The sequence below is a fragment of the Poromitra crassiceps genome (genome assembly GCF_964638095.1).
Source record: "Poromitra crassiceps genome assembly, chromosome: 21".
NCBI lineage: Eukaryota > Metazoa > Chordata > Actinopteri > Beryciformes > Melamphaidae > Poromitra > Poromitra crassiceps.
Window position 1 is genome coordinate 8,963,207 of NC_139638.1, and position 18,649 is coordinate 8,981,855.

General features: G+C 42.1%; 1 protein-coding gene across 3 annotated transcripts in view; it reads right to left on the reverse strand.

Moving 5' to 3' along the window:
* Positions 1-18,649, reverse strand: part of sfswap (splicing factor SWAP) — a 169,203-nt gene that overhangs the window by 89,709 nt on the left and 60,845 nt on the right. For 2 of the 3 annotated variants that reach the window (XM_083657456.1, XM_083657457.1), the window contains exons 11-12: positions 909-987; positions 690-773 (exon numbers count right to left, since the gene is read on the reverse strand). In XM_083657456.1, the coding sequence (XP_083513582.1) occupies positions 690-773; positions 909-987 (163 nt within the window). The remainder of the gene's footprint in view (positions 1-689; positions 774-908; positions 988-18,649) is intronic. The other variant, XM_083657458.1, reaches the window with a different exon arrangement.

Below are 18,649 nucleotides of genomic sequence, written 5' to 3' on the forward strand. Positions count from 1 at the left end.
AATTTGTAACTTGAGTTACTTGACAAAGTAACTGGTATAATATTACTTACATCCTACAAGTAATAAGTTATATTACTGAGTTACTGCTAAAAGTAATATATTACATGTAATATGTTACTTTTGTAATGAGTTACCCCCAACACTGGTAAAGACACCGAGAACGTTACAAACACACGAGAGGTGCATGCATACTCACACATACACACATTTACCCACGGGGTGATCAGTCAACAAACCACCAACACAAGACGACAAAGACAAGAAAAAGGAGAGAGAGAAAGTGGAACTGTGTTCTGTGTGTGTGTACGTGTGTGTGTGTGTGTGTGTGTGTGTGTGTGTGTGTGTGTGTGTGTGAGAGAGAGAGAGAGAGAGAGAGAGAGAGAGAGATGTTGAATGTTTAATGTGATTGTTTCTTGATGCTTTGGCAATATTGTTGTTATGACATTCTTGCCAATAATTTGAATTTGAATTTTTTTTTAATTTGAATTTGAGAGAGTGTGTGTTAGAGATGTAACGGTATGAAAATGTCACATCACGATTATCGTGAACAGAATGATCACGGTTTATTGTATTATCACGGTTTGTTAAAATGTGCTGAAAATGTTCAAAAGTACTAATACACTCACAGAAATTATTTCACCAAGTTTTATATTGAAAACTCAAGACCCAAAAAGGATTGATACACTCACTGAAATCATTTCTCCAAGGCTGCGCGTCTGCATCTGGGAGATGGGTGCCAACTTTGGTTGATGATGGACTGTATTGACCATGCACTGTAATCATGGTAACACGGTTTTAATGATAATGAAAATTTGAAACGGTACGGTTATCGTAAGGAATTTGATCACGGTTATCATTAAAACCGGTTATTGTTACATCCCTAGTGTGTGTGTGTGTGTGTGTCCTACCTTTAGTTATCTTGGGCTCATCGTCTGCCTTGTCTGATTCAGGCTTCCCATCCTCCTCCTCCTCCTCCTCCTCCACACTCTGTCAGGAGGGACAGAGAAGAGAAGAAGGAAAGGTCAAGTTCTTTCCTAAACAAAGTACCTGGGATTAGTCAAGAAGAAGGGAATGAGAGTAATACAGACCCAACACCAAATGTACACACCATCAACGCAAACCAATACTCTATACTGCAATAGGATTAGCATTGAGCCAAGCTGGATTTCTTGCATGGACTCTGAACCCATTTCAATCCATTTCCTAGGTGCTGTCTACATTGTCAATGAGTCAACCAAAATGATTTTGACTAGAACCAGATTTCCAGAATCAGCAACCTTCTAGATTCCAGGGAGAAACTACTTGACTCCATTTCATTTTGTGTTTTAGCGGGGAGTTAAAGTCCCTGGAAACCAGACATTTTTTATTTTTTTATTTAGCATTTTGAGTTCATCACATCACAGGAACCTATGTTAATACGCCACCAGCCAAATTTGAACGATGATGAACGTCGCAAAGTATATAAATTTAGGTTTGACAGTCATGGCAAAAGTCATGAGAATCAATTAGATTTTAGAGTGTATTTTCTCCCGCGGACTGTGTGGGCGTGTCCCGTCTGCAGCAGGTCTCCTCTCTCTCTTTCGGAGCAGACCTGCTGGAGGAGACCTGCTCGGAGGAGACCTCGTTAACGGAGAGAGAGAGAGAGAAGGAAAGAGAGATGGAGTGTGTGTGTGTGTTCGCGCGTTGCTCGACGCATAGTACAGACAGAGAGGGTTTACAGAGAGGAAGAGATCTCTGCGCTGCGAGTGCACAGCGCTACTGTGTGTGTGTCAGTGTGTGTGTGTGTGCATGCGTGCGTGTGTATGATTCGATTAAATCTTATGACATGCATTTTAGCACCGCGCGCTCCGCTCTCTTCAATGAGGAAATGGAAATCCAGACCTTGTAGAAAAGTGTTGATTTTTGGGGTTAGGGTTGAAAGTAATTCTCTCTCTTTTCTGAGGCACACAATTACTCACATAAGACCCTACATTTAATAGTTAGAAGGTTTTTGTGGATTTTGGTTTCCAGTGACTTTAAGGCCCAATTATACTCTACAATAAAGACAGAGACGGACAGACTAGAGCCTTCTGTCTGTACTCTGTGTTCATTTTGTCTGTTTTCTGTCCATCATCTGAAAGCTTATATGCATGAAACGCAGCAGAACCACACACACACTCACACATTTGACTCTCTACTGCCCACTGGTGGATGTATTGCTTAACATGATACCAACGTGAAAGACGCCTGGAAGTATGTGGGCAGTGACGATTACAACACCGTTTGAAACGGACGCATTTATTTCCGTATGAAAATGGAGTATAAGTGAGCCTTAAAGTGCGAAACACGTCGTCCGGCGCGCGTCAAAACAGCCACGACTGTGTGGTCGCTGGTCGGTCATGTGGTCGGTCACACGGTTCCTATACGTGCTAGAGGTGTCACATGACACGAGTCAATATACCTGCTGCCACTGATGTGTTTTGCACTGAAGAAGTGCAACAGCTGTGCAAAGAGCTCGTTCTAAACCTAAATAAGAGTTGGTGTCTTGTCTTTCTGCCTGTCAGTCTGTTTGTTTAGCCAGCAAAAACACACACACGCAGACACGCACACGCGCACAGACACGCACACACAGACACGCATGCACACAGACACACACAGACACACGCACACAGACACACACTCACACACACGCAGACATGCACGCACACACACACACACGCACACACAGACACACACACACACGCACACACACTCACTCACACACACCCCTGCAGAGATCTGTTTGTCAGATTAGATGATAGGGAAGCCTTTTGATAAATCCCAGACAACAGGGCACAGAAACATAAATGTCTTTGATGACTCTGTCTGTTGGGTTCAGATGAATCGCTCCTTTGCCGTGGCTACGGCTTCAGGTTTAACTGCTGTATTTAACTGCTATAATAACTGAGCTGCAAGCTTCCACTCACCAAGATTACCTTTGGTGGGACTTCCTTCTCTAGAGAAGATATAGAGAGGAAGAGATACAGACAGATATAGAGAGGAAGAGAGACAGACAGATATAGAGAGGAAGAGAGACAGACAGATATAGAGAGGAAGAGAGACAGACAGATATAGAGAGGAAGAGAGACAGACAGATATAGAGAGGAAGAGAGACAGACACACTGTGATGCTTCATTTCAGTAGAGAGAAAAGGGAGCCAACAGTGTCTGTGGAGCAGAAAACGTTTGTCTGTGTAGTCTAATTTAAAGGTCCCATTCCGTGCAAAAGCTGTTTTTACTTGTAAATGCATATATACTGCTGTCAGCCCTCCCTGTAATGAGTGCTCACAACCTCAGAACTGCCAGAGTTGGATTTGTCCCTATCCAGCTTCCCCCTGCAGTCTCCTTCAAGCCACGCCCCCTAACACTCTGTTCCCCCAGACGGGTTAATGTGATGTCACTCGGGTCCTCAAGCATACTGCGCGCGTCTCTCTCACACAAGCTACCTGCACCATTTTGTCTATAGCCACAAAATTAACACTTCTAGCTGGAGCGACGCCAACTGTACGTGATCCAGCAACTGCGGAGGTGCATTCGGTAAGTCTAGGCATTTTGAGATGTCCTGTTTAGCGTAGCAACCGTTAAGTTAGCGATAGCTCGTTGCTAACGTTAGTTTTGGACACAACCTAGCGTGCTGGTCCACGGACGCTAATCTGATTGGCCAATGGGAACTGTTAGTTCTGAATATATTATAGAAACAGACCATTCTTGGGAAGCGACGAGATGAGGAAGTGACAACTCCGTCAGAACGAACGGGGTTGCTATATTTTCGACAAATTAATCCAGAATCATGTTTTATGGACCAGAGACACACGTTTTTAAGAGGTTACAGCTGCACAAATTGGGACATTTAAGTTCTTCAATATTTTCTGTCTGTCTGTCTGCCTGTTTGTCTGTCTCGCTCTCTGTCTGCCTGTCTGTCTGTCTGTCTGCCTGCCTGCCTGCCTGCCTGTCTGTCTGTCTGTCTGTCTGTCTGTCTCTCTGTCTGTCCCTCTGTCTGTCTGTCTGTCTGTCTGCCTGTTTGTCTGTCTGCCTGTTTGTCTGTCTCTCTGCCTCTCTGTCTGCCTGTCTGTTAGAATATACCAAACAGTTATCCAACAATTTGCACAAAACTGTAAAGATTCGTCATGGGGCAGAAAAGGATCAATACAATTTTTATACCAATTGGCCAAAGGGGTGTGTGGTGGTGGGCGTGGCTTATCACAAAAAAGGCATATAACTTAACACACTAAACAGTGTGCAGACAGGAAGAGGAGGGGGGGGATCCATTATTGACCCTGGGTAAGTGAGCATGTTAGGCTTAATCAAGGCTAATTAACCAATTTAATCATTAGTCTTCTGATGCACAAAATAGCACTAGCTGGCTAAGTCTAGATACGGTACATAGCCTAACATCAGCAGCTTTTTTCCTCTCCATCATCTGATAAATCTTTAGCAGATGTAAATATCAACTAACTTATTTTACCTTCAAAGATGGGTTTAGTCAAATTGTGTAGCCTATTATATAATAGAGCATTTTCTCACATTTGAGGGCACGGGTGCCAAATCTGTGCACAGAGAGGTGCCACGGCCTCCACAGAGAGGTGCCACGGCCTCCCGTTCAGAAGAGAAATGATTTTTTTCTTTTTCTTTCTTGGGCCAACATGGGGCGATCAGAATCATAGTTAATCTCCGCACGTGCTCTTAAGTGTGGTCTGGACCAGCGCCACTGGAGGAACTGCGCACAAGAGTGTCTGAGGCCACTGATGAGCCAGCGCATCTAACCCAGAGGGGCACACTACCGTCCTGCAGCCAGAAGAACATAGGAAAGTGCACGTTCTCTGCTGCCGAACCAAGCCCACATCTGTTCCACACTACCTCGGGTGTGCAGTCCTCCATTCTCTCGCCAGTGGAAATCCCCTGGAGAGAAGGTCTGCCCCCTGCTGTTCAGTATTCCTGGGATGTGCGTCGCTGTGAGAGACAGCAGGTGAAACGCTGCTCCGTGACAGAAGGCGGGGCGATAGAGGGGACGATAGCGCGTCTGTCCCTCCCTGCTTGTTTGTGTGTGCAAAAAACTGACACACAAAGAATTCGATTTTATTGACATGTTTGATTTAAAAGTCGGGCCCCGACCGGTTGCATAGACCTATATTTCAGTATTGTGATATGTAAATAAAACAACAACAAACGTATGCGCTTCACCTAAAAAGGAACATGAGCATTGGTCCAGGATTGTTAGTGAGAGGAATCAAGTTTGTGTGAGAGAGAGAAGAGATCGGCAAAAGAGAAAAGACAGGGAGGCGTCAGATTATCATTCACAGCGAGTGTTGTGCACAATCAATTAGTCATAAGAGATTAGGGATGTCAATTTTCGGTTAATTTCACTTTCGATTAACCGACGCTAATAATCGATTAACCTATCGGTTAATTCATAATTTTTTAATATAAAAAATTTTTTTTTTTTTTTTTTTTTTTTGGTCTATTTACTCAATGAACTCATGCCCAAACAAGGCGTGTCTATTTAGATGCTGAAATGTTAATGCTTTTTGTGTTAGAATTTCTAACACAAAAAGCATTAACAAGCATTAACAAAAAGCATCAACATTTCAACACAAATTCTTTTTGTGTTAGAATTTCTAACACAAAAAGCATTAACATTTCAGCATCTAAATAGACACGCCTTGTTTGGGCATGAGCTCATTGAGTAAATAGACCAAAAAAAAATAAAAAAAAAAAAATAAAAAAAAATAATATTAACTGATAGACCGACAGCAATAACCGAACAACGACGTTAGCGACGGTTAATCGATTAACGGTTAACCGTTGACATCCCTATAAGAGATACAGCAGGCGGAATGTTACCGCCTGCATGCTTCATTTAGCAAGAGCATCACTTCTTCCCTTTTCTGATGCATTTTTTATGAGAATTGTTCATCGAACTATAAAGCGAGGATCTCTGTCTGTCTGTGGCATATCTCGAGAGCGGTTCGTCCGATCTACGGAGAGGACGACCAGCTGCGGCGACCCCTCGGCGCGTAAAGCATAAAACCAGTTTTAATGACGAAGCAGCTGTGAACATTCTAATGTGCAGAAATATGAATAAATACTTTGTTCCAAATAAAATAAAAAAAGAGACTGTCTGACCTGATGGTGGAGCTATATTTAAAGGTCAAAGTAAAACTTTGAAAGGCCTGGGCTATAACTGCTACACCACACCGTCCGGTTTGGATGAACCTCTGAGGACTGATGCGTCGTGTTGCTGACTGGTCCCAGGGGTGCCTGCATCATTTGTGATGAAATGTTTAATTTCTGGCAAGCTTGGTGATGTTCTTCTCCCCCGCGGGAGTTTGTTTTCTTAGCTGGAGCTGCATGATGTCTGTCTGATCTGCTTCACTTCCTTAATTGATCCTGTCAGAGCCAACGTCTTCATGTTGGCTTATTGCTGCTGCCTGTGATGTGAAATCATCTTTTGATTCCAAAATCCCCTCGTCATAAAAGAAAGTGCTTTCTGCTGTGTCAAAGAGGAAATGTGGAATAATTTAGCATCGCAGGTCGAATGCACTACACGCATGGTGCAGAGGTGTATTAGGATGCATCACGTCTCACATCGTAATTATTATAAATTAATATAAATGATTTACCTAAAAAACGATGCCTCATTTATCAAATAAAAAATAAACATTTGTTGGTTACAGCGTCAGAAATGCTAAAATGTGCTTGCTTTTGTCATAACAATGTAAAATGAATACTCTGGTACTTGTGGCTGCTGATAAGACTATAATGTGAGCAATTTTAAGATGACTTGTGATGAGCATTTGTCATTGATTGCTTTTGGCATTTTATAGACTGAATGATTAATCACTGAATCTAAATGATCGTTAGTCCACCACCTGACTAACTGCTAAATAGGAGTGTACGAAAATGTAGATAAACTTGAGTACCGCGATATTTGTTCATTCCTTTGCTCAGATTGTACAAAAAATATTGCTATGTGTGATGGTAAAGGGAGCTACGATACGCCTCTGGCGATAATACACAGCCCTGCTGCTAAAAAAATGTAAAGTTAGTGCCTAGCAAAGACTATTACAAACACATGCTAGGAGTGCAGATCATTAAAGGAAAAACTGTTTGTTTTCACAGCTGGAGGCTCTGCCAGATTGGATGAGAGGCAACAAGAGAAATTGCTTTCTTCTGCACATTAAGTTTTAATGTGTAATGTGTGTCGTTTCAAAATGAAGACTGAGTCTGCAATGGATGATGACTACAAGGATCCTAACAGCAATGGATGATGACTACAAGGATCCTAACAGCAATGCATGATGACTACAAGGATCCTAACAGCAATGCATGTTGACTACAAGGATCCTAACAGCAATGCATGATGACTACAAGGATCCTAACAGCAATGCATGATGACTACAAGGATCCTAACAGCAATGCATGACGACTACAAGGATCCTAACAGCAATGCATGACGACTACAAGGATCCTAACAGCAATGCATGACGACTACAAGGATCCTAACAGCAATGCATGACGACTACAAGGATCCTAACAGCAATGCATGATGACTATGAGGATCCTAACAGCAATGCATGATGACTACGAGGATCCTAACAGCAATGCATGATGACTACAAGGATCCTAACAGCAATGCATGATGACTATGAGGATCCTAACAGCAATGCATGATGACTACAAGGATCCTAACAGCAATGCATGATGACTACAAGGATCCTAACAGCAATGCATGATGACTACAAGGATCCTAACAGCAATGCATGATGACTACAAGGACCCTAACAGCAATGCATGATGACTATGAGGATCCTAACAGCAATGCATGATGACTACGAGGATCCTAACAGCAATGCATGATGACTACAAGGATCCTAACAGCAATGCATGATGACTATGAGGATCCTAACAGCAATGCATGATGACTACAAGGATCCTAACAGCAATGCATGACGACTACAAGGATCCTAACAGCAATGCATGATGACTACAAGGATCCTAACAGCAATGCATGATGACTATGAGGATCCTAACAGCAATGCATGACGACTACAAGGATCCTAACAGCAATGCATGATGACTACGAGGATCCTAACAGCAATGCATGACGACTACAAGGATCCTAACAGCAATGCATGATGACTACGAGGATCCTAACAGCAATGCATGATAACTACGAGGATCCTAACAGCAATGCATGATGACTACGAGGATCCTAACAGCAATGCATGACGACTACGAGGATCCTAACAGAAATGCATGATGACTACGAGGATCCTAACAGCAATGCATGACGACTACGAGGATCCTAACAGAAATGCATGACGACTACAAGGATCCTAACAGCAATGCATGACGACTACAAGGATCCTAACAGCAATGCATGATGACTACAAGGATCCTAACAGCAATGCATGATGACTATAAGGATCCTAACAGCAATGCATGATGACTACGAGGATCCTAACAGCAATGCATGACGACTACGAGGATCCTAACAGAAATGCATGACGACTACAAGGATCCTAACAGCAATGCATGACGACTACAAGGATCCTAACAGCAATGCATGACGACTACAAGGATCCTAACAGCAATGCATGACGACTACAAGGATCCTAACAGCAATGCATGACGACTACAAGGATCCTAACAGCAATGCATGACGACTACAATGATCCTAACAGCAATGCATGACGACTACAAGGATCCTAACAGCAATGCATGACGACTACAAGGATCCTAACAGCAATGCATGATGACTACAAGGATCCTAACAGCAATGCAGTTGATGCCGTTCAAGAGAATGGCCCATATTAAAAAAAAAACGGTTTCAAGACTTTGAGTGTTGATTTGAGTTGTTATACCCAAATCAGCTTATTGACAAAGAAATAATAAGCAAACTTGGTACTTCTGGTCACAGTACATGGCAGCTTAAATATCCTGCTCATTGCACTCTTCTATTTGATGGTAGTACCCTGACATCTACTTTTCCTCTTGGTTGATGGCTAAACTCTTGTCATGACGTTGACCTTTAAAATGCACAAAACATACTTCCTGCTGTTTGTTTCTGTGGGGCAGTGTATTAGGGCTGGGTATTGGCATGGACCTCACGATACGATACGCATCACGATGCATGGTCACGATACAATTGTATCACGATACATTGCGATACAATACATATTGCGATATATTGCCGTATCGATATTATTGCACAGCCCTACAGTGTATTCCCTATTGCTAATCTATAGCATTTTGACTTGCTGTAAGACATACTGTATATTGTATACTTGATAAAGTATACCATATGATTTCCGCAAAACGGAAAAAACAGACAATCATGGAATTTGGTAGTAAAAATGGAATCAACTGTAAAACATGGATTTATATAATTTGGCTGATATTGATCAAAGTAGGCCTAATGATCAAAATAAGAAGTACCGGTAGATCTAATGATCATAGTAACCTAAATGATTTCATAATTGTAAAATAGGCCTAGAGAAATGATTCAGTTTTGGATTGTGGTGTTTTGAGAGGGGGGGTCGGTCTTGCGTGGGACCCTTACTGCACCTCACAACTTAGTTTTCACCTTGAGAAACATGTGGAAGAGGCTGTCTGAGAGAGACAAGTCATCAAAAAAAAAAAAAAAAATGCTCGCTCTAACTTAAAATTAAAATGGAAAAAACGGAATTGGGGGAAAAAAGAAAACAGATTTCATATGGCTCTACATTTTGTGTGTGCATGCTCACACTGGGCAGGGAAGGCAGGTTAGGTAGAGACTTCTAAAATGTCCTTAACCTCACTATGGACACAGAGTACATTACATTACAGACTGCTTGGTCACCCAGCAAACTGCACAGCCAGTAAAAGGTAAGCAAAAACCAGATCATCTAACATCAACAAATTATCTTCACCCAACCGATAAGTGGCTTTACTTCGCACTGAAAATTAATCCCGTCTGCCGCGGCCAGATAACCAGAAACCCTCTGTAGTCTCATAGCCCCCATCCCAAATACACAGTGCTGCTGATGGAATGAGAAGGAAAAGCCATGATGCAGCTAATACAGCCACAGAAGAAGAAAGTCATGATGCAGCTAATACAGCCACAGAAGAAGAACAAAAAACAAACCTCACGAGGTACATTTCACCTCGTTTGAAGACGCTTCAAAGGCAATTTCCTACTAATTCATCTGTAATTGAATAGTGCTTTGAACATTCAAAGCACTTTACTAAGACCTTGGAGGATAGTAACTCTTAAGAAAAACTCCTAAATCAAAGCACGGAGGACAAGAACCTCACTAAGAAACATTTGAATGGCCCATTAAGTCGGTGCGTTTGAAACTTATATTACTACCGACCCAGATGAATGTGTAGGCCAGATAAAAGAACTTCCTCGACACCAGAATCAGAAGGACTTTTTTGAAAGACACTTTTCATACAAGTGGAATACTCGTGCAGTGAATATCGAGTATGATGTGCGACCCTGTGTGACCGGTGGAGGCTGCGCAGCATCGCAAGTTTGGCTACTAATGTTACCCTAATGACCTAATTAAATAATCACCTGCAGGGGGTGCTCTTTACACTCCTTGAAAGATTCAGCGCAATCGCGCGTACAATGGCATAGCTGTGGCCGAACACAATTTCTGCTCACTCACTCACTCACATAGAGACTTTGCATTAGGACATGGAATGAATGATAGCTGGGTTTTGCTGCTCGGGATTCAAATACTTTCTCTTTGAAGCTTTCATCTGACAAACTAATGGGACGCTTTTATTGTGAAGAACGTATTGGAAGTGAAATATGTTTATCGCTAGTAGCTAGCTTGATTAGCGGCACGATTAGCGACTTCTTTCAATAAAACAAGTCGACACAACGACATTTGGTGATTTGTGGAGCTATTTTCTCCAGCGAATCAGTTGTCAACACTGCAGAATGTTTAGCAAAGTAGAGTAGTACAAGCAGAAACAGTCAAATAAGGCTGATTTCTGAAGGTATAAACAGGGAAGTGTAGCATTTATCATTTCTGACAGACTGTTGCTGCTGCTCAGCAGATTCCTACATGTTGGGGCTTTAAATGGACTCAAATAGGGGATAATCTGACGTCAGAGATGTTGTAAACTGCAATACTGATCATACAGTAGTCTACATAAGTTTGCACTGGTGCGGCCAAATTCAACTGCTTTGAGGTGAAGACTCGATTTGAATCTGGATGCATGCATCGGTTCCTGTGCTGCTGTTCTGTTCTCACCAGTTTGATTTGATTGACCTGAAAGCTATTTTGTTAATTGAATAAAATGAAATGATCTCCCTGAAGTTTCCTCTCACTAGAAACATTGCTATCCACAAAATGCTGGCTATCCAGTTGATATCTTGACTCCTATCCAGCCAGTGCATTGTAAAAACAAAAAGTGACATTTATGTTTCGATGCTCTTAACTGCATGCATGCGTTTGTAAAGGTGTGTGCCAGACAGATGTGTAAAATTGGCACATTATCTATCCTTCCTTGTGCCTAATTTCAATCAGGTCCGTAAAATGTACAATCTTAGGAAAGTAAGAGAAATGATGGCGGCAGAAGCAAAAGCAGGAAGGGAAAAAAAGGTAGAAGAGAGAAACACCTGAAGAATCAGAAGCATCAGAAGAAGAAAAAAAAGGCCCTAGAATTTTTAATAAATGTTTAATGAATGGATTTTTAGTGCCCCCATCAGGCCAACTGGGGTCATTTTTGCACACAATTACTGTATATATCATTGCCAAATTTCATGTCTATCACGTACCAACATCAACTTAAACAGAAGACGATAAAGAAGAGGTGTGTGTGTGTGTGTGTGTGTGTGACACGTGTGTGTGTGTGAGAGAGAGAGAGAGAGAGAGGGGGGGGGAGAGAGAGAGAGTGTTGCCCTTAACACGTTAACTGCCAACGACGTATTGATACGTCAAGCAGAATCCAACCGTTGACTGCCAGCGACGTATTGATACGTCAAAAAAATCGTTTTTTTTTTTTTGACGGTGGGGCGTTGATCAATCCCTTTTACGTCTCCTATACAATTATTGGAGGTATTGAATGTGTATAATCTATTTTACCGACCCACTAAGTGTTGACAGTGCTCCCCCAGACGAGCGAAATCAAAGAAAAAACTGCCGCGGGAGCAAGCCATTCAAGGAAATGGTGAGGCGATTTTACAGTAATCCAGACTTGTCTTGCCCGAGAGCGGCCGCGCAGGCAGCAGCACACAGAGAGCGGAGAGCGATTTGCAAAATAGATTATAGGTGAAACACACTTTGAAACACCTCAGAAAGGCCAGAATCAACATCTGCCCATCGCCCACGCATTCCCCGGCCCATCTTGACTCGCACAAGGAGCGTCCGCACGCAGGCAAGCAGGCAGGCAGGCACGCAGGCAGGCAGGCAGGCAGCAGCAACGCGCTTCTGACACGCCCGCTGTAGAGCCAGGAGGAAGGAGGAGAAGACACACGGAGGGAGGAGTTTGAATGAGAGGGGTGTTTCCTGCTGTTATGGAGGAAATTACTGTTCAAAACTATTGTTTAGAATGTCTGACGGTCTTACTGATGCCAAAAATGAATGGTTAAAGTGACTTTTCTATCGAATTTCACAAAAAGCCATTTATCTCTGAATAAATTTCCAGACGCTGAAACCATGCTGTACTCAACGGCTAATATCTACATAACTACTAACTCTACAAACTAACTATTTTAGACAGAGAAAGCACACATTCTATTAGTACTTTTCTGAACTTTGTGTTCACAAAGTCCAACCAGAAAATTATGCTCGGCTCTTGTAAAATGAGCCAGAATCCTCAAAAAAAGGCCTGGCAGAAGCTACCTACAGTAAAAAAAAAACGGCTGGCAGTCAATGTGTTAATTGCCTCCTTTCCCTTCAGAGGAGGAACGTTACTGCCTTAGGTTCTATCTCGTTAGATTACAAGTCAGAGATAAACCTACATTGAATTAGCTTAACTGTTTATCAATTCAACATTCACAAACTCACACATATACACAAGACTCTATGCAAAGGAAAGGACTAATTGCACTGAAATATTACATGCACAACTACTACTAGTACTAAGCCATTCAAATGTAGACAATGTTGCCAACCTATTTCTATTCTATTCTATTCTACATCAGCCTTGACTTGGAGGCTTGCCGGCAGCAGCTACACCGACTGTATATCCTCCAATGTCAGCTTAATGAAGGCGTCACAGGGGAGTCCCCAGCAAAATGACTCAAATGTGTGATTTCACCAGGATTTCAATGACTAGAAGTTGGTCCAAGGAGAGAATGTAGCGCATATACACGGTCAGCACTTTCACTCTCTCCTGTTATCTCCCCATCTACATTATATATCGGTGGTTCTCAAATGGGGGTCTGGGTACCCCCAGGGGTCCTTCAGCGGGTTCCAAGCCAAAAGTGGGGTAATTTATTTGAGCTATAATTCCATGCATGAGTAACACAATGACTACCGTATTTTGGTCATGGGTTTTATACACTTTCTGTAATAAAACATCTAAAAGCATCAATCTTGTTATCATATGGGGGAGCGTGGGATGAAATCCTATCAAATGGGGGTCCGTGGTCTATTTTTTGTCATTTTAGGGGTCCTTCATGTGAAAAAATGTGAGAACCACTGCATTATATTATACTTGCGCTGTTCGTGTCAAGTCACATTTCCGGGTAGCCGCACGCCAGCTGCGCCGGCAGGCTCGCCGGCCGTGGCGTAGCCCTTAGCGCATACGGCGAGGGCTTTGACAGCGTAGCATGTTTTCCTCATAAGAGGCTAGCAGAATGCGTGAGAGCACAGCAGAGACTTTAGTGAGATGGCCTCCGTCCAATCAGATCCGCCTTGAGTGTCACATGACAGATCAGACGGCGACCTTTGTTTTTCTTATTACTTTCTCGATTTTTTTAAATAACCACGCTTGATGTGCTGCAACAGCCATTTTTGTCACAGAACACAGAACACACGCTCTAGCTGTCTTTGGACTGGTCTTGCCTTGTGTGAAACCCTGTCTGAGCATATCATCCAAATAGATCTGCTTCGGTTTCTGTCCCCATTTAGCGAATCCTGGTCTCTGCATTGTGTGACTTGGCTCATCTTAAAGGAGAATTTCGTTTTTTTTGAACCTGGAGCCATTTCCTGGCATTAATTATGAATTGGCCACTCACCTAGCGATGTCTGCAGCGTTTCTGGGCGTCCTAGCGTTGTTTTGAGATCAATATCGTCCAAGTCAGTGTAAAATGGAGTTGATTTGGGGCCAAGTGGTAGCCTGTATTTCCTGCATCTAAATAGCTATTTTTCTTACCGTTTTCGCCACATATCGCCATAATCAGATCCGTCAACATCCAGCCGAGTGTTATTTCACCCCAGGCTGTTTCCTGGACTGCACACGGATCAAATTACCTCAAACGTGATCTAGGTCACCAAGTCTCGTGAAGTCCCGCGATACTTTCCTGTCGACTGGCCAAATACAGGCAGGACGCTTTGCGGTCGTGGTTTTAGCGTAACCTATGTGGGGTTTGGCGTAACCTATGTGGGGTTTGGCATAACCTTCGTTATTTCGAATCCCACATAGGTTACGCCAAACCCCACATAGGTTACGCTAAAACCACGACCGCAAAGCGTCCTGCCTGTATTTGGCCAGTCGACAGGAAAGTATCGCGGGACTTCACGAGACTTGGTGACCTAGATCACGTTTGAGGTAATTTGATCCGTGTGCAGTCCAGGAAACAGCCTGGGGTGAAATAACACTCGGCTGGATGTTGACGGATCTGATTATGGCGATATGTGGCGAAAACGGGAAGAAAAATAGCTATTTAGATGCAGGAAATACAGGCTACCACTTGGCCCCAAATCAACTCCATTTTACACTGACTTGGACGATATTGATCTCAAAACAACGCTAGGACGCCCAGAAACGCTGCAGACATCGCTAGGTGAGTGGCCAATTCATAATTAATGTCAGGAAATGGCTCCAGGTTCAAAAAAACCGAAATTCTCCTTTAATTGGCCGGGAAATATTCCGATATTCCGAATTAGGAACTCTGACTGCAATTACCCAAACAAACAAACAAACATGGGTAAATTCTAATTTTGCGTGTGTGTGTATGTATGTGTAATCATGACCGACCCCTCCCACCACCACCCCCAATCACACACCACCTTAAAGATATATTGGACTGCACTGTTTTTGTGTGATTTGTCTTTCTGTATTTTTTGGTCTTCTGTGAATGTTACGCTGCATAATTACACTAAGTCAAATTCCTTAGTTGTAGATAATCTTATTACCTACTGTGGCAATCAAAGTGATTCTGATGTGTGTGTGTGTGTGTGTGTGTGTGTGTGTGTGTGTGTGTGTGTGTGTGTGTGTGTGTGTGTGTGAGAGTGAGTGAGAGAGGTAGAGAGTGAGGGAGAGAGAAGGAGAGATACACACGTGATGTGCGAACATGGTCATCGTTGGCCAAATTTCTAAGCTCTCATAGGAACAAAAAAACTTAACGGAACACTCCGGCGATTTGCAACCAGCTTTGTATCCTTACAACATCAACAGTATAACAGAAAACTATCAACAGTTTTGCAGGCATTCATTTAGTTGGACAGTTATTGACAGTTGATTTGAGTGAAGCTGTGGACCAGTGTTGTCATTCATGCACTGGTCCACAACTTCACTCAAATCAACTCTCAATAACTGTCCAACTAAATGAATGACTTCTACACTTTTTACTAGGGCTGGGTTAAAAAAATCGATTCTCAGATTTTTAGTAGATTTTTATTTTAATCCTTTTATATATCGATTCATATGTCCAGAAATCGATTTTTTTTTCTTTTTTTATAAACAGGCTAAAATATTATGCTGTGTGTGGTAGTTGAAACATAGTTTCAAGTTGACGTTTATTTATGTTTGTAGTTGAAACAAAAACATAAATACTGTAGGCTACATAAATGGAAATGTTTGATCATTATTAATATCTACTTTTAGAAATTATATAGGCTGAAATCAAATCACTGTGCATAATTGTGAAAGTGTCTTTATTGACAGATGAAAAGGCTGTTATTTACCCTTTGTCACCACCTGGTGAGTAAATATATGTGTAACGAAAACCATTAAAATTGACAACCGGTCCGCAACTTTTTTTCCCCATGTATCTACTTGGCGCAAAAAAGGTTGGGAACCCCTGTGTTACATAACTGGACAGTCATGTAATTCAGGTTACAGCTCAAAAAACACGTTTTGGTATCACTAACCAAATCGATATTGAAATTAATCGAATCGAATCGGGATTAATCGATTCGCAACCTTGTGAATCGGAATCGAATCGATTCTTGAAATTTGAACCAATACCCGGCTCTACTTTTTACAGTTTTCTGATAATACTACTGGTGTTGTAATGATACAAAGCTGGTTGAAAATCAGCGGAGTGTTCGGTTAAGTAAAAAAGCCTGGGATGTTATACACTATCTATTCTATCTATTTTCTTCATGTAAGTCTGCAGCAACCTTGCTCTGGGAATATAATCTAGCATTCATGCCTCAGGGCACAAAATCACAGCTCTCAAATCAAAATGTAAGCTTTAAATCCTGAAAGGCGACACAGAAGATTGGCAGCAGATGTCAAGCGTGAGTCAGTGATACAGGAGGAGGAGAGCTGCACATCCCAGCTTCTACTTAGACACTGCATGCCATCAGCGTAGGAGAGAAGAATCATAGGTTCTATATTTAGGTGTTATTCAAAGACCTTTAAAGTATTGACATCAAGGTGAAGACTTAAAGCTTGTTCTATGCTCGACGTGCCGCTCCAAGCGCGGGGGAGGAGGAAAGATTAGAATGTCCAGAGACATTCCCGCGCTAGCCTGGAGCCTGCCATGAGCACCAGAGACTTCCGCCTGGCGCCCGGTCTAGCTGGCTCATTTCCGGTTAGCATTCTGCTAACTTGAATTGGGAGAAATAATTCCATCGTGCGGCTCTTCTAGACCTTCCCAAATGTTATTGGACCGAATGGATCAAAATCTGAAGTAAAACAAAACGAGTCATTTCACGGAGCCGTGTGACGTTCAAAACTATATATCCACTGTTTCACAGCACCCGACAGAGTAGGCTAGCTATGGGAAATGCTGAATTCACGTGCTGCTCGGATAGTCCCATTATCTGAGTCCCAAGACGTCCTTCCACTGTGTTTTCATGAGCTTTTAAATCAAAATGTGGAAACAACATGGACGCTACAAAGAAGTTGTGCTGTATTTTATTGAGCTCTGAGCATTTACTCATAGCTGTTTCCAGTTTTTGTTTGAGAACAAAGAGCTGAACTAATTTTCCCGACACCACATGAATGCAGCGCACGTTCCTTCACTGCCAGAAGCACCAGAAGGGGGAGACAAAGTTTCTGCACAACAAAAGTTCCCCACTCCAGCTTGAAAGGTCCAACAGTCTTCAAGCTTCAACTAACCCTGATTGGTTGTTTGATTCAGACGGCTCAGGTTAATAAAATAAAATGAATGAATGAATGAATTAATTAATGAATGAATGAATAAAAAATAAAAATAAAGGGCTGAATCAGCATTGTGGGAACTCATTTGGCAATGGCTTGAATGTAACAGACTTATATATGTAAAAGTTGCACACTATAGCTTTAAATACTTACTTTTTTCCCAGTAAAATCATACAATATTCAAAATATTTTGTTGTGAAAAATATATATAACTTGGAATATTTCCCTTTGTAAGAGTTTAACATTCTGAATCTTTAAAATACTGAATTGATACTGATAGAGCAAATGTCTGTATAGTACAGTACCAGCACAAGGCACAGCAGACACAAACTCTGCTGCTGACTCTGTTGACTGAATGATTTGAGTCCCTTTCCTCACAGTTTCATTAAGTCTAAAAGCCTAAATAATAATCCTGACTGAGGGCAGCGATATCTGCATCCCATTACCCAGCACACAAATCACAAACACACGGCAGCTTCCTGGATGGAGCAGCTGCTTGTTGCTGAGCTGTATTGTAAATGGGCTTCTGCACTCCCACAAGATAATGGATTTTGATTCTTAAGATGACAAATTGGTCAGTACAAAAACCCGGGAACCTAAATTGGGTCTGTATTTGATTTCTACTGATTTCTTTTTTTTAGACAGCCAGGGATGAGTTATTTTGACAGAAAGCAGAGTGAACAAACCAATCAGAATTGTATTTGACCGTCAAAATCAGGCCGCGTGATTCACTTAGCTTAGTTATGAGACCTGGGATACACTCAAACTGGGACATCCAGCCTGAAGCTCCGTCTAAAATAGGAGAGATGTGCCCTTCGTAAGTGAGCTGTTAAAAAGGGTGCAGATAAGTTATACGCATAAGAAGCATGCTGGAGAAGTTGATCTGCATGGATAAACAGAGTTCAGAAGAAAGTCACTCTTTGTATCTTATAATAATTCAAGTTAATCCACAAGATTGTATCAGTGTTAGAAGAAGCAGTGAATCTGTGGAGCAGAGATGTAATTGGCCGGGCCTCTGTCCTCTGCCCGAACCCAAACTGCATTTCAAACATCTCCATTCAAACCACTCATCAGATACCTGCAGCTGAATTGGCTATAATATCCTGAGTCCATTCATGTTCCCTGGTATCAAGAGA